At 38.4% G+C, this 24,171-nt stretch overlaps 1 protein-coding gene across 3 annotated transcripts in view; it reads right to left on the reverse strand.

Moving 5' to 3' along the window:
- Nucleotides 1-3,210: 3,210 nt before the first annotated feature.
- Nucleotides 3,211-24,171, reverse strand: part of plppr1 (phospholipid phosphatase related 1) — a 235,645-nt gene continuing 214,684 nt past the window's right edge. For all 3 annotated transcript variants that reach the window (XM_039759728.1, XM_039759722.1, XM_039759723.1), the window contains one exon: nt 3,211-3,866. In XM_039759728.1, the coding sequence (XP_039615662.1) occupies nt 3,716-3,866 (151 nt within the window). In that variant the 3' untranslated portion in view covers nt 3,211-3,715. The remainder of the gene's footprint in view (nt 3,867-24,171) is intronic.

Below are 24,171 nucleotides of genomic sequence, written 5' to 3' on the forward strand. Positions count from 1 at the left end.
TGTTCGCGACAGATACCGATAAGTCTCGAACTTTCTGGATTGAAAATACACAACTATAAAAGCAACAACAGTGGCGCAGCTCGTCAGTTAGTCATTAGATCTATGCCTTAGAAATGTTTTATTTTAATTTTAGTTATAATGCATTTGTTGTGATTATATGCTTGCAAATTTAAATTTGAAATAAAAATGTAAAAAATTTAAGTTGATGACTTGTTCATTTATTCGACGCACCCCTTGTACAACTTCAGTGCACCCCAGGGTGGTGCGCCCCACAGTTTGAGAACCGCTGGCCCATGGTGACATGAGGAAAGAGGAAGTGCGAGACGCATGAGGAGGAGTAAAGGGTTATGAGAGTCACCTTCAATGACGACAAGTATATAAAAGAGTCTCAAAAATGATAACTGTCTGAAAAGGATGCTTTATAGGAACACACTTGAGAGAGGAAGTGTCAGTGATAAGGCGTTCACACACACTAAAATAGAGGAAAGACATTGAAGGTACTCATAGAACAAGAGGTAGCAAATATGTTTTAATCATTCAATTACCTGTCTTTGACAAGTACCATGGCTAGTTAATAAATAAAAAGAAAAGACAGAGGAACCAGAGATGAGGCCCTAGCTTTTTCTTACTAACTGCTTTGAAGATGAACAGCTAGTGGTTCAATAGCAATTGCAAAAAGCATTGGCGATAAAGGACATCCTTTTCTGTTTCCACATTCTAATTTAATACAGATCCAGATTTATAAGATTTATCTGGACTGAGGCTTCTGGACCAGTGTAGAGAAATTTATCCATGCAAATATATTGGGACTAAACCTAAATTTGGTACACAAATATCCCCATTCAGATCCATGGAAACTTTGAACAAACATTTTACCTACCATTTAAAACAGCAAGATGAGCCTTACTAGTGCCCTGTTCAGAGATGACTTCTGCTCCGTACCCAGTTCTTTAGGGACTGGTCTCAGTTTCACGTGACTCTAAATCGGACTAAACACATTAGAGAGTGGATAGAACAGAAGGAGGTTGAGCATTTGAAACCCACAGAAAACTGTTTTCACCTCAGAACTTCACTTCATTAGACTTTGACACAAATACTTAAGCTTTGCACTTAATTATACTTTTCTTTTACTTCATGAAGGACAAAAATGATGGTAAAAAGTTGCAGTACCAAAAGCCAACTGCTTTTTCTTGATGGTATACTGTATAAGGGGTGAGATGGGAATCGGGATCCTACAGGAAATGGTGAGCTTGCAAAAGCAGTGCAGAAGAGTTACGTACCTACAGACCACGTTCATGTATTTTTAAATACATCCACATAAACACCTAAAGCTCCTTCTGTTGTCACCATATCTCTTTGTCTGCATGAAACAACTTGGCAACCAGTGGACGGATTTTGTTGAAGTCTGGCTCTCTTATTGTTCAAAGATAAATGTGTAAGGAAATCCTTGTTTCTGTTGGCATATCTCAAACAGAGCACTTTGAACAATTTTTTAAAATTTTCGTAAACTCTCTTTTAAAAAGCCTCGGCAAATTTTCAAAATTGTCTGTCATAGAAGAAAGAAACATTCTATCAGCTCTCAGTTTACTACTTCAAATTTCCCTTAATTGTGTACTTTCCACTTTACAATCTCCCCAGATGATAACGATTCAATATTTCACTGACACCATAACAAAGTGCCACAACGACCTGATATCCGTCATGGTCACCACCATTTGCTTGCAGCCATAAACTTTTTCTTGAGATATCAAAATAGATTTTCACACTCAATTGGGTACATCTTTAAAAAAAATTATAGTTAAGAAATATGAACTAAAATTATCCATAGACTCTGTAAAATGTTTTCCTAACTATTTGTATAGTGCTTCCCTATCTAGCTGTATATTTTATAGTGCCTTTCATGTCTATCCATCTATCTGTCTATTATATAGTGTCTTTCACATCTATCTATTATATAGTGACTTTCGTATCTATCTATTATGTACTGTCTTTCATATCAATTATATAGTGCCTTTCATATCTATCATATAGTGTCTTTCATATCTACTGTATCTGTCTATCTATTATATAGTGCCTTTTGTATTATATAGTGCCTTTCATTCTATCTATCATATAGTGTCTTTCATATCGATCTATTATATAGTGTTTTTCATATTTATCTACCTATTATATAGTGCCTTTCACATCTATTATATAGTGCCTTACTCATCTATCGATCAATCTATCTACACCGTTAAACATAATGGTTCTTTAATGGCATTTTATGGTTCTTTACGAGGTTGTGTAGTTCCTCACAGAATTATTGTTTGTCAAAGCTCAATTTCATTCTGGGAAGAGTTCTCTGCATATGAAGATTGTTTTTTATGCTTTGAACAACTACTATGTATACATAAAACAAATGAAATTTTTACTTTTTGGTAGTCTACCTACAGAGTAAGAAAATGCGGGCTTCATGTGTGTTATGGTGTGCAGCAAGAGTTCTTTTAAAATCAGGTGTTTGGAATTCGTGGTGCTGCAACACTCCCTACTGGACACAAAGGCAACTGCATTGGCGGCAAGGCTGGCAGCAGGTGTTTTAGAGGTTTCTCCACTCTCCAAGAAAGACACCAGAAGCCCTCCTAGGTCAAACTGTTAAAGGACCACCTCTCATTAAAATACAAGAAAGTGGCAGTTAGAGGAGTGTTTCTCAACCATTCTAGTGTCATGATGCACTGTTTCACGTGTAAGTGTCTTCACAACCCACAAAGGAAGGGTGTTGTTGTCATTGTGTGTGAACGTAACTGTTGGACTGGTGACCCACTCATGACCCTCTTTAGCGACCCACCTCAAACTACTTCACAGCCTCCGACCATTATAAACCAAAGCAACTCAGGACCCACCAGTGGCAGATCACGACCCACTGGAGAGACAAAGAGAGGAGAAAGGCTTGGAGATGAGACAAGTGTGTTTGCAGGCAAGCCCTTTTGTGTCTCGGTAGGCCTAAGGGGCAGAATATTTATTGCATTTGTTGTGTATGTATCCTGTCGACTGCTCCATTTGTTAAAACCTCCCATAATCCTTAGTCATTCTGGATTCTGGTCGTGCTCGGTAGCTGCTCTGGGTATTGGGTCCACTTAGGAGACCCTGTATTCCATAAACATTTCAAAATCACATCAGACAGTAGCAAGAAGCAAAAACGTCTATCTCATTTTAAGGAGCACACAAACACAATTTGGCAAAACAACTTAATTCATTTTATTCCATCTTGAAAGGTAACAAAGCATTGGCACTTTTGAGTACAGAGCACCACGTCCAGCCCCAAACACCTTTCTTCTGCTCTGACATTTTTCAAATATGGCTTATCAGTTTCATTTCATATTGATGAACAAACGTAGCTGCATTTCCATTCAGTACATTACTCCTTCCAGAGCATAACATAAGTTTAGACAGAGTTTCCTAATAATATTAATACATAAGGAAGCCATGAAATAAGAATGTAAAAGGAATGAATTCTCCATACAAAGTTCTTCACCAATGTTTAGCTTTACAATAAACTTTTAGAAAAAAAAAATCACATAAATAACAATTATTTTGTTAATAGAAAATAACATCAAATTCTTTTTACAGTGTATACATAAACGTGTCGTTTTTCCGTTCTGCTCACGTGGGAAACCCCTCGGCCCGAGTCAAAGGCTCTTTATGAACCCGCCAGCTCAGCAACTGATTCACTGGCTGCTTATGTACAAGTCTCTTTAAACGTTGCTCGTTTTGCTCCATCCTTCGGATAAGAGATAAAAACGAAGTCGCCACTGCGAGAGTCTTTGCAGACGTTGGAGACATTGCTGGTACGGAGTTCATACCCTAGTCTCTGCAAAGTGCCTTGGATGCTGTATGAAAAATGCAGAGGAAACACATAGTTTATTGTTAATTGGTAGACATTTCAAAATAAATCCAAATCCAAAATAATTTATGAAATATGTATCGTGAGTTAATATCCCCTCCTTTATAAAACTTGGTAATGTCTTGGAGAGCCGGCAAAGCGTACGCTGGCTGATTTTGGAGGGGGAAAGGCAGGAACCAACCCTGGCTGGAGTAGCAGTCGAATGTGGACACAGAGAAAACCCACACTGACACGGGAAAAACACGGAAACATTATGGAATGATTACAAGGCAGGTCTGTCACACTGCATGATAACATGCTACACACACACACGTCTGCATTGAAAGAGACTTACCGTTTACTCTCACCAGGTGTTTGATTATCCTCATACAACGACATTGGCAATTTGTGATTATACTCACCTTGGCATCTGAAGCTGTGTATTCATTACATTTTTAGGGATTGCATGAATTACTGACCTGCTAAAATATACTAGATGACCTGTAAAAATAAACCTTGTGCATTCATTATAATGAATAGTCAATTAATGCCATAATCACACATTTTTGGGAAATCCAGGAACGTGTTTCTTCTGTTTAATAGACACAAACATTTTTATCAGTAGACGAGTGCTCTCCATCATTAACGTTCGTAGCTTTAGTAGGTCCATTACCAAGCAATTTACCCAGTGACAGAGTATTCATACACGTTAATTCTGCGCTCACGAACAGACGATAAATCTGAGCTGTCGAGTCGGAAAAACCACGTGAAACGTTCAACCGATGTGGAATTCCAACTCTGACAATTCAGACAAAACAAATCAAAGTCCAAATTGTGATGTAACGCTGACCTTAGTCAATTGTTTATAACAGGGGTGGGCAAAGTCAGTCCTGGGGGGCTGCAGGTTTTTGTTCCAACCCAGTTGCTTAATTAAAACACAATCCTTGTCCATTATTCAGTTTCATGGCTTGTTAGTGCTTTAACTCTGCTATGTCGATTGAAATGATTTGAAGTCTAAAACAGACGACTAATTCTCAGTCCTTCACTTTTTTACCTTTACACTTTAATTAAACTAAATAGTGCACAATAAATGCACACAGAGGTGTAAATGGAAAAAAGCTAAATGGAGAAATATGGGTTTCTTTTGTCATTTGCATGTTATTGCTAATAAGGAGCAATTAAAAAACAAGACTACAGCCATTTAAGACTAAAATAAGTAATAAAGGTTCAAAATTTTAATGAGCGGGACAAATAAAATGAAGCAGAACTGTTACTTGAGCAGTAAGTGCTTCTTATTAAGCAGTTGGGTTGGACCAAAAACCTGCAACCACTGCAGCCCTCCAGGAACGACTTTGCCCACCCCTGGTTTACAATAAAACGTATAACCTGGTCGGCCCAAAATGCCATTTTTTTGAGCAAAGTGAAACATATTCAGTATGTTTAATTGCAAATTTTTCTTGCAGACCAACTAACATATTAACAGAGACATTTTATTTTTCCCCGAATAGTCCAACCTGGAAACCCACGTTAAGTTACCGAAGGTGAAACGTCACGACTTGGAGGGCCGCATAGACCAAGAGCACGTGAACACAGCATTAGAGCGAGTAAGCATTTATCAATGTGTAAACCTTAGGAGGATTACTTGTAGATTGAGATTTTTAATTTTCCACTTTTGAAAAAAAATTAACAGTTATGATTTTTTAGGATTTTAAATTTGTAATACAGTAGACCCCCCCAATTTTCTATACTCCAATTTACAGAGATTCCACTTTGTCTGTGGTAAACAGTTTAAAACACTGCTTTTCTTCCATCCATCCATCTATTATCCAACCCGCTATATCCTAACTACAGGGTCACGGGGGGTCTGCTGGAGCCAATCCCAGCCAACACAGGGCGCAAGGCAGGAAACAAACCCCGGGTAGGGCGCCAGCCAACCTCAGCACTGCTTTTCTTAAGATTCCAAAAAAGTTTTGCCGTGAATATTCTATTGAGCGCATAAATACTCCACTTTTAACCTTGACTGTACCGAGTGAGTAGTGCTCGTGGGAATGTGGACGTTACTCCTTGAGCCCACAACTATTGTCAGTGTTGACTGTCAGCACCTGCATTTTCTTAGGCCTGCGGTTTTGTTGTTGTTGGCATAGTGCCCTCGTGCTACCTTGTGGTATCTGGTAATTGCGACTCGTAATGTCGTAAACCTCCACTGTCTCAGATGGTGCTAAGCTATCAGTGGTATTCATGTTTCTGGAGTCTCAAAGCACAGGTATCAACCTTGTCTTTTGGTTTGTGTATTTGCTCAATAAGCATTACATGTGAACTCTTTAAAATCACTAGTCCAGTGTGTTTAGAGTCACCGGTATGAAAGAAATCCCCCAATTAAGATATGCATAGACCCGTAACGGCGCACTGCATGATAACGTGCAGTCAATACACTTGACTTATATTGGGCGGTCCAGATCTAACAATGCAATTTTCATTACGTTATAACTTATTAAGTTTATTACATAGAGAATCACCTGAAAAATCCCGGACCATCAAAAAGTGTGCGAACTGACGACATGAAGAATCATCTTTGCGCCGAACTGGAATCGTCTTCGTATAAATGAAAGTAATCCAGACGGTCTGGATCTGCATAATTAGATCTGGACCACCCTGTAGTTTTCATCCTCTTTCTCTGTACGTTTATCATTCATTTGCTCAGAGGTTGATGCGCTTGCTCCTTCCTGAGCAGCTCTTCTTTTCTCTACCCTAGCGGCCCGCTTCTTCTCTTCTTCCGTCAGCATCTTTTTGCATTAAACCTGATTAAGTCAGCGTTGGTGTTGCAATTACTTAATAAGTCACTCAGTCATTTCCCAACCCGCTATATCCTAACTCCAGGGTCACGGGGGTCTGCTGGAGCCAATCCCAGTCAACGTAGGGCTCAAGACAGGAACAAATCCCGGGCAAGGTGCCAGCCCACCGCAGAATTTTTTCCTTAAGCTGGCACTTAAGTCTTCAATCTGCTTCAAGAATGATTTAAGATATGATGAGGTAGGGGAAGTGACGACGAACGGCGCCCGTACACATGTGCCACACGGCGACCCTACAATAAAATAAAATAAAAATAAAAAAAGGAATAACCTTGGAGGTCAATCTTCACCCCGAAAACGGATAGTAGACGTCATGTAGTATATGTGTACCAACTTTAGGGTCAGTAGGTCAAACAGTTTCCGAGCTAAAGGTGATTTAAAATCCTGGACAGACAAATGGACAGACACGGTAGCGTATTATATAAGAAAATAGGCAAAATGTCAAGTTTTTTTTGACTATCTCCCCTATTTTGTCTCCTCTAAATCCTAAAGAAATGAATTTTCTGTTCATTTTTGGACCATATTTTGTGCAGGAAATCACACCCTTATGATAAACAGTAAACCAATAGGCGCCTTCAGTAAAAATGATCAGAAGGATTTGAAATTGTCCAAGTCATATCACTCGACCCCAATGGGTTACGAGGGGTCAAAGTTACTCCACAAACTTTTGAAAAAAATGGGGATCGATAATACAGGAAAATAGTGTGTCTATTTTGAGCTGGTTGACCACAAATATAATCATATTTTTGATATTTGATTCTTTAACTGTGGTCCATGTCCCTGTAAGAATCACCGCCAGAAGGTGGAAACTGACAAATTTCGAACATAAGAATCTGGGGTGTCGTTTTACATTATTTCAAGGTCAGTGATTATGAATATGAGGTTATTTCCGGTTTTTGATCCTTGACTAGGGGTCTAGCCCCTATAAATAAGAAACAGAAAGCATATTCAGTGACATTTATTTATTTACGCTCACATTGCATAGTCTTTCTCTTTATTCATAGTCAAATTTCACAGTACTTTTATTTATTTACTAGCCATCCCTCACGGCTTCGCCCACATATTAGTGACATGGGACAATGGGGAGGTCCTCGCCCAGCTCTCTACTCCTGACGCCACTCTTCCACCTCCCCTCGGCCCACAGCCTGTGTGGGATTAGTGTGAATATATCACTCCTGCAAGTGAACTATGATTCTTAGCTCAATGAGAGAAGTCACAAAATCAACCGGAATGTTCAAGCAAATTATAGAAAAGAAAAAGATCTAAATCTGTTAAGTAGTTCTCTCATTTGCTAACTAAGCAGAGTTAAGGTTACACCCCAAAGCAGACACGTGAGTGAGGATTGCCCTGCAGCCCGATGAGTCTCTCTCTGAGTCGCGCTAATAAATCAGTACCGCAAGCAAACTATGATACTTAGCAAAATGAGAAAGTTGCAAAATCAAGCAAATTATAGAAAAACAAAGATCTAAACGATTTAAGTAGTTCTCTCGTTCACTAGCTCAGCGGAGTTAAGGTTATGCGCTAATAAATCGGTAAAGCAAGCAAACTATGATACTTAGTACGATGAGAAAGTTGCAAAATCAATAGAATGTTCAAGCAAATTATAGAAAAAAAACCCGATCTTAATCTCTCGTGAATACCGGACAGACATACAAACAGGTCTGAAAAACTATAAGAAATTTCGCACTTAAACCACAATATTTTTAAAACCGTTTCTTTCTCTGCCTATTCTTCCATACGTGTGTAGCTGTGTCCTGTATGGAATATTGCGGAGTGACTGGCAATTGCTGCCAATCGAGACTGGATAGGATCGCTATGTGTATGTGCGTATACCTCTGTGTGTGTTAATTTCCAAGGGCGAGACTAGGGAGTCAAAACCAACAAGACTAATAGAACAAGTATCAGAAACTCAAATCGTTTAATAAAAATCAAGAGTCTGCCTTTTAAATCGTTCCTAATTAAATAATACAAACCACACTTTTTTTAGTTTCAAATTTTATTCAGATACTTGGATACAGGTGAGTTTGTACCTCACTGTTAAAAAGTCTCAGCAGTGATAATGTCACTAGCAGCACCACAGCAAATCCAGTTCTCGGTAAAGAACTCTTGAACGAATACGTGAAAACAAATCGGCAGGGCAAGAACATGACACAAATAAAGCTAAAAATTCCAAACGTAAAGAAAACAACATAAATGACAAAAGTAGCTTCAGGTGTGCAACAACTAAGATTTGCAAAACAAGAAAACTTTGCGAGCACATTGCCAAAGTCAACAAAAAGAGAACCAAGAACCAAGCCGAAAAATACATGCAAAAAATACCTAAAGTCTTTAAACTAAAATACTTCTGACAACGAAAAAGGTTATTCTTGAATGTGATCCGGAATCTTGGGCAACTAGGAAGCTTGTGATACGGACTTTTAAACAGTCGTATGTCACGGCTACCGAGGAGTGAACCCCACTGAGTCTGCTTAGCTGAACCGATTTTCAGTGGATGATGATGGCCTTTTAAGTGTCTCCGAGGGCTAGAGAAGCATCTGCCCACTATGCCAGACCTATTATTATTGTCAAATATTGACTTGAAAGGCCGTGCCTACCTGAGGTACAATGAATACAATTAAATATCAGAACACTAAAATGGCTTGCAGACAGTGGCAACAGGAGCAGGAAGCACATATTTACTAAGGTTTGGCCCTCACAGATTCCATAGCAGGTATTCGCGTCTCCCAAACCGAAAAGTACAGCTTGTGTTTATTTTTATCCCTGACGGTTTTCCTCAATCACTGCCACCAATACTAAAACACGAGGATTCTTCACATCTTCTTATGTACATTAACACAGCATTCTGGGTAGGACTATTGATGTAAATTACCTGCAAAAAATGCTTTGCCGATGAATGCCAGTCATGACCTTGGCTGTGATATGCTAGTAACAAGGAGAGCGCTGGTCTACCAACACTAAACAATAAAGTAGGCACCCGCAAAAATCAGGCAGCATTGTGTCAAGATGTGAAATATTTAGACAGCAGTTCAAAACAAAAAAAAAGTAAAGACAAAAATTGATTCCTCAGGTCTCAAAACCTGTAACAGAGAGAAGAAATATTCTTGAGGTACAGTAATGTTTATTTCTCTGTACCAGTTTGTAATAAATCTATATTACATAATTAAATATAAAATCGCATAATTAATAAAACTATAATTAAATAAAATAATTTTAATAATATAATAAATAATTATAACAAGTAAATTAATAATTGTATAATTAAATAAAACTGTATTAATTAAAATAAATTAAATTAAATTGTATCTGTACCAGATTGTAACATTCATTTAACTCTCCTAGAAATTAAGAATTTAAAGTAAAACTACGTTTAAAAAAAAAAAAAATGTTGGCTATTAGATTGTATCCACAACCTTGGACAATGAATTCTCCGTGCTGCTGACTTATCGGCCGTCATACTGATGACGTCACTCAGTGTGACTAACAAGAGACGTCACCTGGCAACCTGTGAACGTGAACCTAAAGTGTGGCTGCTGAAGATGGCAGCACCCATAAGAAAAATAAAATGGAGCTGTGGGAGAACATGTTTACATTAAAACACTATTAGAATTGTGTCAGATTCACACACCAATGTGACAATCAGATTCCTTGACATGTAAAATGTAAAAAATTTTACATTTTTTTAAGGCAAAGGGGAATCCATAAATAATGTAAAATGATTACCTATTCTTCTGCACTTGAGGATACCATTTGGTTTTAAAGGTACAATTTACTTTTAAGGAAAAATTTAATCATTGATCAATATATTGAATGGCACGTTTTGCACACTGCAGTCTCATTATTAATAAACTCTGCTTTGCCTTTGAGCAAAATGACTTGCTTGTCTGCTCAGTAGTGCTGGATTGGTACTAAAATGTGGACTTCGGTGTCAATACTAGCTTTAGGACCTCAGTGCGAGTACCAAAAGTGTTCTGAGACAAATACTGGAAACTCCAAAACCCCACCATCTTTCTCCGGCCTCCCTGGTGCTGTGCAAAAATAAAATGTTTCCTGGGTGTGCCACGGCATTACGCCGCACTATGCACCACTTCCCTTTTTCCTTCCGTACTGACCCCTACTCTCTTTTCTGTTACTTTTTCCAGTTTCTTTGTGGTGGTGGCCTGCGCCACCTCCACCTACTCCAAGCTTCATGACAACAATGATGGATGGATTAAAAGGCAGAAGTCTACGTGACCATCATCATCATCAAGTCCTTCCGTGAGAACCCTAAATCCAAAGAGGACTGTTTCATTTATGTTAGGTAGAATGCCCAGAAGGGACTGGGTGGTCTCGTGGTCTGGAATCCCTACAGATTTTATTTTTTTCTCCAGCTGTCTGGAGTTTTTTGTTTTTTCTGTCCCCCCTGGCCATTGGACCTTCCTCTTATTCTATGTTAATTAATGTTGACTTATTTTATTTTCTTACTGTGTCTTTTATTTTTCTTTTCTTTATTATGTAAAGCACTTTGAGCTACTTTTTGTATGAAAATGTGCAATATAAATAAATGTTGCTGTTGTTTGAAGCGGTAAAGTGCCAGTCATGTTAAAGCAGTGGAGAGAAGGGGGACACCCTTGAAGTTCCTATCACGTTGTTTCATAAAGTATATGAAATGCATGTTTTTCCAAAACTGCTTTGACATGTGTTGATGGAAGGGATGGGAGAGGGGGGGATGAGCTGACATTTACTTCTGGTACCAAAAATTCTGAGATGTCCGTACCACTTTAAATTTTCAGTTTTTTGGTACCTTTCCAGTAAAAGTATAACCCTACTGCTCATTCACACTAGATCAGCCCCATTGTGACTATCAATGTCCAAGAACTGAAGATTCTGCATCACAGTTCCTAGTGGGGGTAGAGAGGATGGGGTGGGGTGTGAAATAAGGGGTCTTTTGAGCTTTGACACCCTGGGACTAGTAGTGGTCTTAATCTGGCCTTGCACTACCCTGTCCAAGAACCTAGAATGTCAGAAAATATTACTACAAAAAGCTATGCATTTAATTGATCTCTCTCTCTCTCTCTCTGTCTCTCTCTCTCTCTCTCTCTCTCTCTCTCTATATATATATATATATATATATACACAAACACACACACACACACACATATATATATATATGTATATATATATATATACAGTATATACATATAAATGTTTTTCTTTTTTTATTAAATCATTTTATTAATGCCAGTCATTTTAAATAACTCCATTAACAGAATATTGCTTTAGATGAAAAAAAAACTCTTGTGTGTTAATACTCATGATGACAAATATTAAATTATTAATAACAAACATCCAGAACACCCCTTAGGCAACTGTCAGTCCACTCCCATGGATACTGATGATATATGTTCAATCTACCATCCAAACAGGTGACGGAAGTTAGATACAAAAATGAAAACTGAACCTCAGACATTTTTAAAAATAATGAGAACTTACTAATTTATAATATGACACTGAATTTATTAAATGAACATTGATGTGATTGTAAACACAAATATTAAAATAATTTTTTGATATACTGTAATAGTTAAGCATATTGTAATTTTATTATAATACACAGAAAACCAGTCACGATCTTGCCAACTACGCTTATCTATCTATCTATCTATCTATCTATCTATGTATTATATAGTGCCTTTCATATCTATCTATCTATCATATAGTGCCTTACACATCTATTTATCTATGTATTATATAGTGCCTTTCATATCTATCTATCTATCTATGTATTATATAGTGCCTTACACATCTATCTATCTATCTATCTATGTATTATAGTGCCTTTCATATCTATCTATCTATTATATAGTGCCTTACACATCTATCTATCTATTATATAGTGCCTTTCCTATTTTATACAGTATATACTATATACTATCTATTACAGAATGCCTCAACATTGTGAATTTCCCCTTGGGATTAATAAAGTATCTATCTATCTATCTGCTATATTGCGCCTTTCATATCTATCTATCTATCTATCTATCTATCTATCTATCTATCTATCTATCATATAGTGCCTTTCACATCTATCTATCTATCTAACATCCATTAGTCACATGATTATAAAGAATATAAGCAGGCTTTACTTACACACTCAATGTACATAATTACACAATTCACGTTAACAGTATACTATAATTCTCATATTCCCACGTTACAAATAAATATGTGTTTGTTTGTATATTATTAATCCAAGACATTTGAGTGCCAGGACTCATCAGTGCAGACCCAGTCCTGGATTTAAGTACCCTTCAAACAGAGCACCAAATCTGAGGCGTGAGTGAGAGCCGTAGTCACAACACGCTGTCTGCTTCTATATGGATGTAAAACGGACACAACATGATGGAGTAAATAAAATAGTCATGAGTAAGAAAGTGGATGTTGATTTAAATGCTGTATGATTGATTCTAATCCGCTTTATTGTACAAGATAAATATAACAGAGGAATAATTAGAACTACTTAGTAATGCAGAGTGCACATTTTCCAAATCATTAAATCATTTAAGAATGGATCACTCATCATTCGAGTCCATGAAATCACCACCATCTTAAACCGTACATGCGTCTTCAACCGATTACTTAAAATCTACTGCAGTCATAACAGAATTAGTATTAGTACATGTGAAAAAGAATATTCAAAAACTTTTAGCAGAAATGCTGTAAATTGCAAAGTGTAAATATTTACAGGGCCTTTCTAAAATCGTTAATTTATGAGTAAAATTTCTACCGGTCTTAAACGAGTTGAAATTGGAGTAATGAATATGGACCTGAATGTTTTCAGCATTGACGTTTGCAGTTCAATGCATTTTGTAATGCATGTAGTAATTACAAATGCATTGCATTTCCCTTTCCAACAGATGGCACATCACAACAATTAGCACTGCTTTTACAAATCCTATGGCAAATCTATATATATACTTCACTAAGGCAAGACACCCATGGAAAGCACGCCGGAAGGGGAGTGGATTCACTAAGCCGCCGACAAGTAAGATACCTATGGCACACGCAGGAAGGAGCCACGCCGGAGGTGAATCACCATATGCAGCGTGTAAAACGGTTTGCAAGGGGTATCCCATGGGATCCTTAAAACAATCCTTTACAACCGAGGTTAAAACACAATGAAGTAAGCAGTCTTTAAAAACCGAGTTTTCGGTTACGACGCACGACCGCATGCACCATAGCAAACTGTTTTACACGCTTCATACAGCAATTCGCATCCGCGACAAACATGCGTCTTCTTAGATGCTCCTGCAGGAACACGGAAAGTCTACGTGAGTCACAGGTGCATCTGGACTCAAGTGACAAGTTGGAGGTGGGCACATGAGCGATGGCGGTCCGCCAGTTTTCAGTCACGGACGATTGTGTGTTGGTCCGTTCCGTGCATTGTTACAATGTTGCTTTTCCTGCTGATTTATTACATTACCGATTTTTCAAATGTTAATTTTCTCCCTGTGCTTAAAAATCATTAAAAAAACGGCCTGATTATGCGGCGTATGGTACGCCGCGGGTTGGCTAGTGTCAAGAAATACAGACAAAACAGTGGAAGGACACACAGGTAGACACTTGTTCTTTTATTAAGGTAGATTCATGGCGTGTAAACATTGTATTAGAACGTGTAAACCCAATTTTAGAACATTAGAACAATTGTGACGAGACCAGGCCTGAAAAGCTCATCCATGCTATTCGTTCAGATTGCCCAAAATAACATAAATTGAGATGTGGTGGTCCCTAAAGTCCTACTCTCCACCACACTACCTGGTAATTTATTTCATATGTCAAAATCTGTCTTTAAAAAGTTCCAACTGTCGCCCAGTATTCTTATAGGATTTATGTTAAAGTAACTACTGTACTAATTTTAAACCCTTTGATCACGTCAGCTCTTAATCTCAGTTGGTTGAAACAGTAAAGATTCCTCCGCTTCAGTCTCGCCTCATAGCTCAGACCCCTCAGTCGCAAAATCAGCCCAGTTGCTCTCCTCTGGACTTTCTCTGGAAAAGAAACATCCAGGAAACCAAAGGAAATGCGTTCACATGGGTCAGAAATAAAGACAGGACTCCTGACCAATGAAGGAAGTGGTGAACTGGGTCCTCATTTTAAAACGTTAATTGCATAGTATTTATATGACTACATTTTAGCAAAAAGATGCCTGCGTTTTGTCAATTGTGAACATAAAACTGGATGATTCAATGGATGGAATTCTGTGACATGAGCAACATTAGTTTTTTTCCATGAATGTTTTTATAATGTATGCTGTGGTGAAGCTTTGGTCTCCATAGCAGGATTTGTTATCTCCATCTCACTACAAACTACATGAGATAAGTAACATTAATAAAAATACAATTTTTTTGGAAGGAGTATTCCTTTAATATACTGGTTAAAATAAAATGTTGACATTAGAGGTATATATCGTTATTTTTTGCTTACGGAAAAAGGAATATTGTAAAAATTAATGGGGAGTTATTGTCACGCATATGCACCACAGAGCTCCCTGACCAGCTCAGCCGAGATAAGCAGTTCCACTCCTGGACAAGAGGGGGTGCTGTCACTAATAGTCTCCTCTCCTTTTGCCACAGCCCAGAAAACATGCCCAGTGAGGACAAATAAGCCCGATAGTAAGGAAGAAAGGGAGTCCTGCCTCTTCCGGTCTCGGGGACATAAAAAGGGGAACCCTGGAAAGGTACTATCAATTTAATTATTAAATCATTAAAGATTAGATCAGTCATCACTCGAGTACATGAAATCGAGCCAGTCATCTTGAAAGGACCACGGAGGAGAGAGGAGCTCAGGCAAGTAATTACATTTATAGGAGAAGACATTACGTTTCTGCATTTTCAGCTCTTTTGACGCTTGTGTTATTTTATTGTCGTTATACATATACATTATATATGTATATACAGCGGTGCCTCATACTTCAAACTTAATTCGATTCAGGAAGCCGTTTGAACTCTGACTCATTCGAAGTCCTCATTAGAAATAATGGAAAGTGAATGAATCCTTTCCCTCACCCTAAACAATACCCATTTTGATAACCTTAAACAGCAAATGCCCATAATTTAAGGTACAACTAACACAATTAAATGCCCTAAATAATAGATTAAAACATGCAAACAATAAATAAAATCCATAAATACTGTACAATACAATGAAATGTATAGCAGCACACATAGACGCATTGGCTCGGTGCTCTTCCTTTCGGCACATTGTTTGTCCTTTTGTGTATGTGTTGCTGTTCCTCATAATGACATTCTGTTTGGCAAATAACGTCTACAGCATGCACAATCTCCTAAAAATAGGACTGTGTGGCTTCCGTGACATCCAGACGCGCATTGCCAGGCAGAAACGTGACTGTAGGGCTGGCATGCTGGCGAGGCTACAGTGGCAACCACACAAGCCACCTCTTTATAGCATTTTTCTCACCAACACAAGATCCCTAGCAAATAAGATGGACGAACTGAGGCTACAGGTTTCAAGGAATAAGATTGTTAAGGACAGTTGCATTCTGCTAATTATATCGAGTTAGCATGTCGCACAGTACACCAGCAGGACAGGACCAGAGACTCCAGTAGGAGAAAGGGGGACGATTATGTCAACAACAGCTGGTGTGCTAACACTAAGACTGTACATAACAGATGACATTTATGTTTGCTGCATAAGCCCCATCTACTGGTACTTTTTTTTCACTGTGTGCACAGTTCAAAAATTAAGGCAATATATAATAATTGAAAAATTTGGGGAACCACCCCAGTATATATATATATGTATATATATATATATATGTATATACTGTACTGCATATCTGTGTGTGCAGTGTCTCTGTGTGTGTGTATGTGTCTATATAAACGTGTATATATATTATATACAGTACATTATATATGTGTGTATATATATATATACATATATACACACACATGTATATATATATATACATATATATATACAGTATATATATATATCTATTATAAAAAGAAATCCTGGAAAGCAAAAGCAAGGCGACGATACGTGATCTTCTCAGGAGTTCTCGAAAGACATTTTCAAAGACCCGCGAGACAAAAGAGACTTGCCACGGAGTGTCTCACGGGGACCGTAAACATGAGACTTGGTGCAAAGTGACTGTCCCAGGTCTGTCTCGCGGGGACGTGGAACTTGAGATTCTTGCAAGACACGCCCTACTTACAAAAGATATAAGCGCAAATCCATCAAAAAACAGTCAGTCGTGTAAAAGCACGTAGTTCACACAGATTCTATGCTCTCAACACATATAAAGCATTGTCACAAAAGCCACGATTAGACAAAGCAAGGTTTGGGACAGCCACCCGTATAATTTGTTTTCCTGGTTGCAAATTGTCTTTTCCAATGATAGCACTGCTGTGCACAAAACCGAGTCCAATACAGAACTGAGGGCATAGGGAAAAGGAGGAGGTTTTTAAAGGGGAAGACAGGAAGTGACCTCATTGAGGTCTTCAGCCATTGGTTCGAGCCCGGACGTGACATCACAGGGGCAGGAGCCGGCAAGGTCTCCTTCGATAGGCTCGGTCCCGGAAGTGACGTCAGGAGAGCCAGGCGGAATTCCCCGGGAATGGCCTGCAGGCAAGGAAGAAAAAGAGTCAGTGCACTCTGCCACATCCTGGTATGTCTCAGAACTGTCCTCACCCGAGCCCTTTAGCTGCCTCCCATGCGCACGTGTGTGACAGCATATAAGGACAATCTGGAGAATAGATACACAAAGGTCTTGGAGAGTAAAAAAGGCAGATAAGAGATTATGAAACCAGTAAAATTCAAAAGTATTGCAGCATCCCAGCCAGGTTGTGGCCTTTTTGGTTTTAAGTGACTGTTCGGTCCGATTGAGGGAGGGCAGAGTAGAGCACGGAAGGCTGATAGCGGGGTATTGATTGATGCAGTAAGGGGGGTGCGAGACATGGGGGATGAGGGGTTGGAGAAGGTGCTAGAAAGTTGTGTTTGAGGTTACGAAGACAGCGAGTGTTCAAGTAAAACTTTTGTGATACTTTGATACTGTAGCGACTGACATGATATAGAAAAGATAGTAAAGATCGCATTACCGCAAAACAAACGGTGATTAATCATCAGAACCAGGTGTAATTGAAAAAAGAGCAGGACAAAGAGAGGTCAGAAATAAAAGGCAAAGAGTAGACAACAATGTCTTTTCACATTCGCATCATTCAATGCACAAAACGTGGATTTACACAATAATAGACCATACGTTATGAGAATCTGTGGTCCCGGAACAGTTAAAGCAACGACGAGTTGAATTTCAAAGAAAACACAATTCGGTCAGGTGTATATTTATGATCACGGATAAGTGAGATTGTGATATGCCATTTGTATGAAAATGTTCAAAGTTTACCGTGAGAATAGCTGTTGCTATGACAATCAATAAGTCACAGGGACAAACATTAGAAAAAGTCGGATTACTTATTAGAGAAACAAACAATATTCACTCACGGGCAGTTATACGTTGCGTCGTCACAATGTATCTCCAAAAAATATTGTTTTTAATGAAGCTTTAAATGTAAAAGTGCAAATAATGAAATTGAAACAATTCCAAAGAAAAAAAAGTTAAAATTAATTAATATATCCGATTAACCAAACCCAGGGGTTGGTGAGGCGAAGCTCCCTAGTAATTATAATAAAAAAATCCTGGGACGGGACAAGTCATTTTAGCCTGGGACGAGACGTGACTTTTTCAGAGAGGTACTTTCACATCCCGCGAGACAAGACTTTTTGCGAAGAGATTTTACCATGCCCAAGGCTGGAAATAAAAGACAAAGAGTAGATGACAAAGTAGAATGCCGTTAAGAATTCAAAAACGTTGGCACGATGCACATGCACAGCAGGTTAGAGATAATGGAAGTACTAAAATTCGCAAGTCTCAAAAAAATTATAATAAAGATCGCATTAGAGCAAACAAACGGAAATTATCACTCAGTGAAATGACGGAACAGCGAAAAGAGATCGAATAGATTGTTTGGAGACTTGTAGATTGTTTAATTCATGTTGCCTTTGGGGAAAAGTAGTGTTTCCAATGAAGAGGCCTATCCGCGAGAATTACAAGATTTGTTGTTTGGTGAAAGTGAAATCCACATACGTGAGTGGCAGAGATGCGAAGTGGCTGGCGCGTAGTGCAGGCCGGGGGTTTGGAGAGTGAAGTGAGCAGGGGCCAAAGCCCCCTAGTATTTATATATATATATATATATATATATATATATATATATATATATATACACACACACACACAGACACTGAACACACTAAGCAACCTTTCTACATGTCACCTATAAAATACCAGATCCTAATCAAATAAATACAGATTTCAATGACTTCTTTTATAGATTAAAATTGATTTAGATGGATGAGAACTACTTATCTCTTAATACAGAAAAAAAAAATGTTATTTTAACAGAAATGTTATTTATTGAGAGAATGATGTAGACCACAACAACATTCTGTTACTTTTTAACTCAGTTGGACTAAACATTAGTTTTACTAAATCAGCATGCAATTTAGACGTTATCTTTGACACCAGCAAGTCTTTTAAAAATACACATTACAAAACTATCCAAACATGTTTTGTTTAACATCTTAAAAATGTTTAAAAATTACGTAATTTCCAAATTTTGCAGGATACTGAGAAATTCATTCTTCCATTTATTTCTAGTAGGACTGACTATTGTGATGCGTTATTCACTGGCTGCTCAAACCACTCTTTTTTTTTTAAGCTTTCAGTTAATTCAAAATGCTGTTGCTAGAATTATTACAAGAACTAGAAGGAACAAACACATAACCCCCAGTCCTCATGTCCTTACACTGGCTACCAGTTAAGGTTAGCTCTGATTTCAATATCCTCCTTCTTCCATATAAAGGTTTAAATGCCCAAGTCCGTGTTTATCTGTCTGATGTCACTTATTGTTTGGTCGCAGAGGTCCAATTACTTCTACCCCACGGGATATTTAAAGAACGACATCACCAAAATGTGACCTTCATTTCTGTGACCAGCTGAAAAGAGGACGGAGCTCTGCTGTGAAAAGTATAATTGAAACCATTTGTTGAGAGAAGCCCTCAAGGATGACAACGTCTTTTGGAGTTTTTCTTTATTCTTGTTAATCTGACAGGCATTAAACTGGATCCCAGCTGCTCCTGAAGCTTTTTATCATTTCATCTGTTTTAAGCAGTTTTACATACTGTCACAAATTTTGATTAGAGGACAGTTTCATGGCTTGTATGGTATTTTTAATACCAGCCTGGGCCAATAGGTGGCACTGTCAGACTCTTGCCTTTCTCTTTCCCATCCACAGGACTGAATACTTCTGAAAACATGACCTGTGATGTCACTTCCACTCCTGCAACTAACTCCGCCCCTTTCTCTTAAACTCAGGAGCAGCCAATCTGAAAGAAGTCACAGCTAGAAAAAAAATACCCAGGAATGAACATATGTCAGATGACTGCTAGTGTTTTTTTTTTGTTTGTTTTTTTTTTGCAGATCTTCATTGTTTTCACCCCAAAATATACAGGGATAAGTAAGTATTCCAAAACTTTATCTTTGTTTTTGTATTTATTACAAAATAATGAGTAAAATTGCTTATTGTTGTGTCCTGCAATGGACTGGCACCCTCTCCAGGGTTTGTTCCTGCCTTACACCGTTTGCTAGCTGGGATTGGCCCCATCGTCCCCTCTCCACGCAACCCTGGCAAAGACTAAGTGGGTTAGAAAATGACATGACAATACTATTATTAGGGTGGAATCCACCTTAATAAAAGGACAAGTGTCTGTCCATCTATATCTTCTGGTTACTGGTTATTCCAACAGATGGTACATCTCAAACATCTGCAGAACTAAAATGCATTGCACTTGTCATTCCTAACAGTTGGAGCATCCATCTCTTTTGTTCCAATCTGTCTGTTCTTCCCAACTTTCAAAGGTTTTCTTTTATTATTATTAATACAGAAAAACGCTTTGTTGAATTTCGCCGATCAAAACCAGCAGCAACCAGACTGTAGACTGCAACACTTCTTTCTCACTGAACAAGGTCACCGGCAAACAGAGAATATTCATGGTGAAAATCGCATTAGCAAAATGTCACTGATCGACATGCAACATGGCCAGAATGCGGACTACAACATTTCGTTTTCTGTTCCTCCCTTTGCTTCATCAGTAATACAAGGGGCTCCAATCTGTTTTGTGCCTCATTCTTCCTCCCAAATTTTAAACTGTTTCTTTTATTATTATCAATACAGAAAAACACTTTGGAGAATTTTTACCGATCAACCCTACAAATGACCAGAGTGTGGACTGCAAGTTCACCGGCAAACTCAGGATATTTGCTGTGAAAAACTTGCCGAATTTCAACAATCGAACCTAGCAGTGACTAGAGCGCGAACTGCAGATATTTTTTCATTGAAGAAGGTCACTGGCATATACAGGATATTTGCTGCGAAAAACACTTTGACGAATTTCACTGACCAACAGTAGAAGTGATCAGAGTGAGTACTGCAACATTTCCATTCCTTCCTTTGCTTTATCAGTAATACATGGGGCTCCAATTTGTTTTGTGTCTTGTTTGGATTCTTCTTCCCAAATTTTAAAGGGTTTCTTTTATTATCATTAATACAGAAAAATGCTTTGGAGAATTTTACTGATCAACCCTACAAGTGAGCAGAGTGTGGATTGCAATATTTTTTTTTTCATTGAACAAGGTCACTGGCAAACACAGGATTTTCGCTGTGAGAAACGCTTGCTGAATTTGATCAATTGACGCTAGAAGTGACTAGAGTGCGAACTGCAGATATTTTTTTCATTAAAAGGGGTAACTGGAAAACACAGGATACTTGCTGCAAAAACGTTTGGACAAATTTCACAGATCGACACCGGCAAACACAGGATATTCACTGTGAAAAACGCTTGCCAAATTTCAATGATTGACCCTAGTAGTGACTAGAGTGCGAACTGCAGATATTTTTTCTGTTGAAGAAGGTCACTGGCAAACACAGAATGTTTCCCGGCAAAAACACTTCAACAAATTTTACCGATCAACCCTACAAGTGAGCAGAGTGTGGATTGCAATTTTTTTTTTCATTGAACAAGGTCACTGGCAAACACAGGGTATTCGCTGTGAGAAACACTTGCTGAATTTCACCGATTGACTCTTGAAGTGACTAGAGTGCAAACTGCAGATATTTTTTCATTAAAAGGAGTAACTGGCAAATACAGGATATTTGCTGAAAAATGTTTGGGCAAATTTCACGGATCGACACCGGCAAACACAGGATATTCACTGTGAAAAACTCTTGCCAAATTTCAACGATCGACCCTAGTAGTGACTAGAGTGCGAACTGCAGATATTTTTTGTTAAAAAGGGTAACCAGCAAACATAGGATATTTGCTGTGAAAAACACCTGCTGAATTTAGCTGATCGACCCTAGAAGTGATCAGAATGCAGACTGTGGCATTTCTTTTACCGCTCCTCCCTTTGCTTTCTCAGCAATACACGAGGCTCCAATCTGTTTTGCACCTTGTTTGTATACCTTTTACACCAACTTAAAAATCGTTTCTTTTAATATTTGTAATATATCGGCATGACGACGATGTTAGAGTCATATGAAAAAGCTTGGGAACCCCTCTCAGCCTGCATAATAGTTGACTCTACTTTTAACAAACAAGATAACAGTGGTGTGTCTTTCATTTCCTAGGAACATCAGAGTACTGCGGTGTTTTCCAAACAAAGATTTTTAGTGACGCAGTATTTAGTTGTATGAAATTAAATCAAATGTAAAAAAACTGGTTGTGCACAAATGTGGGTCCCCTTGTCATTGTGCTGATCTGAATGCCTGTCACTGCTCAATGCTGATTACTTGGTTGGATGAGCTCATAAAGCCTTGAACTTCATAGACCGGAGTGTCCAATCATGAGTGGTAAAAGGTGTTTAAGGTGGTCCATTGCAAGTTGTGCTTCCTTCCCTTTGACTCTCCTCTGAAGAGTGACAGACAGCATGGGATCCTCAAAGCAACTCTCAGAAGATCTGAAAACAAAGATTGTTGAGTCTCGTAGTTTACGGGAAGGCTACAAAAAGCCATCTCAGAGGTTTAAACTGTCAGTTTCAACTGTAAGGACTGGAATCAGGAAATGGAAGGCCACAGGCACAGTTGCTGTTAAACCAACTCAGCAGGTCTGGCAGGCCAAGAAAAATACAGGAGTGGCATATGAGCAGGATTGTGAGAATGGTGACAGACAACCACAGATCACCTCCAAAGACCTGCAAGAACATCTCGCTGCAGATGGTGTATCTGTACATCGTTCTACAATTCAGTACATCTGTATGGCAGGGTGATGAGAAAGAAGCCCTTTCTGCACTCACACCACAAACAGAGTTGCTTGTTGTATCAAATTCTCATTTAGACAAGCCAGATTCATTTTGGAACAAAGTGCTTTGGACTGATGAGACAGAAATTGAGTTATTTGGTCAGAACAAAAAGCGCTTTGGATGGCGGAAGATGAACACCGCATTCCAAGAAAAACACCTGCTACCTCCTGTCAAATTTGGTGGAGGTTCCATGATGCTGTGTGGCTGTGTGGCTAGTTCAGGGACTGGGGCCCTTGTTTAAGTCGAGAGTCAGATGAATTCAACTCAACATCAAGAAATTCTTCAGGATAATGTTCAAACATCAGTCACAAAGTTGAAGTTACTCAGGGGTTGGACATTCCAACAAGACAATGACCCAAAACACATTTGGAAATCTACCAGGGCGTTCATGCAGAGGGAGAAGTACAATGTTCTGGAATGGCCGTCACAGTCCCCTGACTTGAATATCATCGACAATCTATGGGATGATTTGAAGCAGGCTGCCCATCAAATTGAACTGAACTGGAGAGATTTTGTATGAAGAATGGTCAGAAATACCAACATCCAGAATCCAGACACTCATCACAGGCTATAGGAGGACAGCGTCTGGAGGCTCAAAGGAGCAAAAGGAGGCTCAGCTAAGTATTGATGTCATATCTCTGTTGGGTGCCCACATTTATGCACCTGTCTAATTTTGTTATGATGCATATTGCATATTTTCTGTTAATCCAATAAACTTAATGTCACTGCTGAAATCCTACTGTCTCCATAAGGCACGTCGGATATTAAAAGGAAGTTGCTACTTTGAAAGCTCAGCCAATGAGAAACAAAAATCCAAAGAATTTAGAGGGGTTTCCAAACTTTTTCACATGACTATACAGTTGTGCTTGAAAGTTTGTGAACCCTTTAGAATTTTCTATATTTCTACATAAATAGGACCTAAAACATCATCAGATTTTCACTGAAGTCCTAAAAGTAGATAAAGAGAAACCAGTTAAACAAATGAGACAAAAATATTATACTTGGTCATTTATTTATTGAGAAAAACGATCAAATATTACATATTTGTGAGTGGC

The sequence above is a fragment of the Polypterus senegalus genome, chromosome 7 (assembly GCF_016835505.1).
Source record: "Polypterus senegalus isolate Bchr_013 chromosome 7, ASM1683550v1, whole genome shotgun sequence".
NCBI classification, from domain to species: Eukaryota; Metazoa; Chordata; class Cladistia; order Polypteriformes; family Polypteridae; genus Polypterus; species Polypterus senegalus.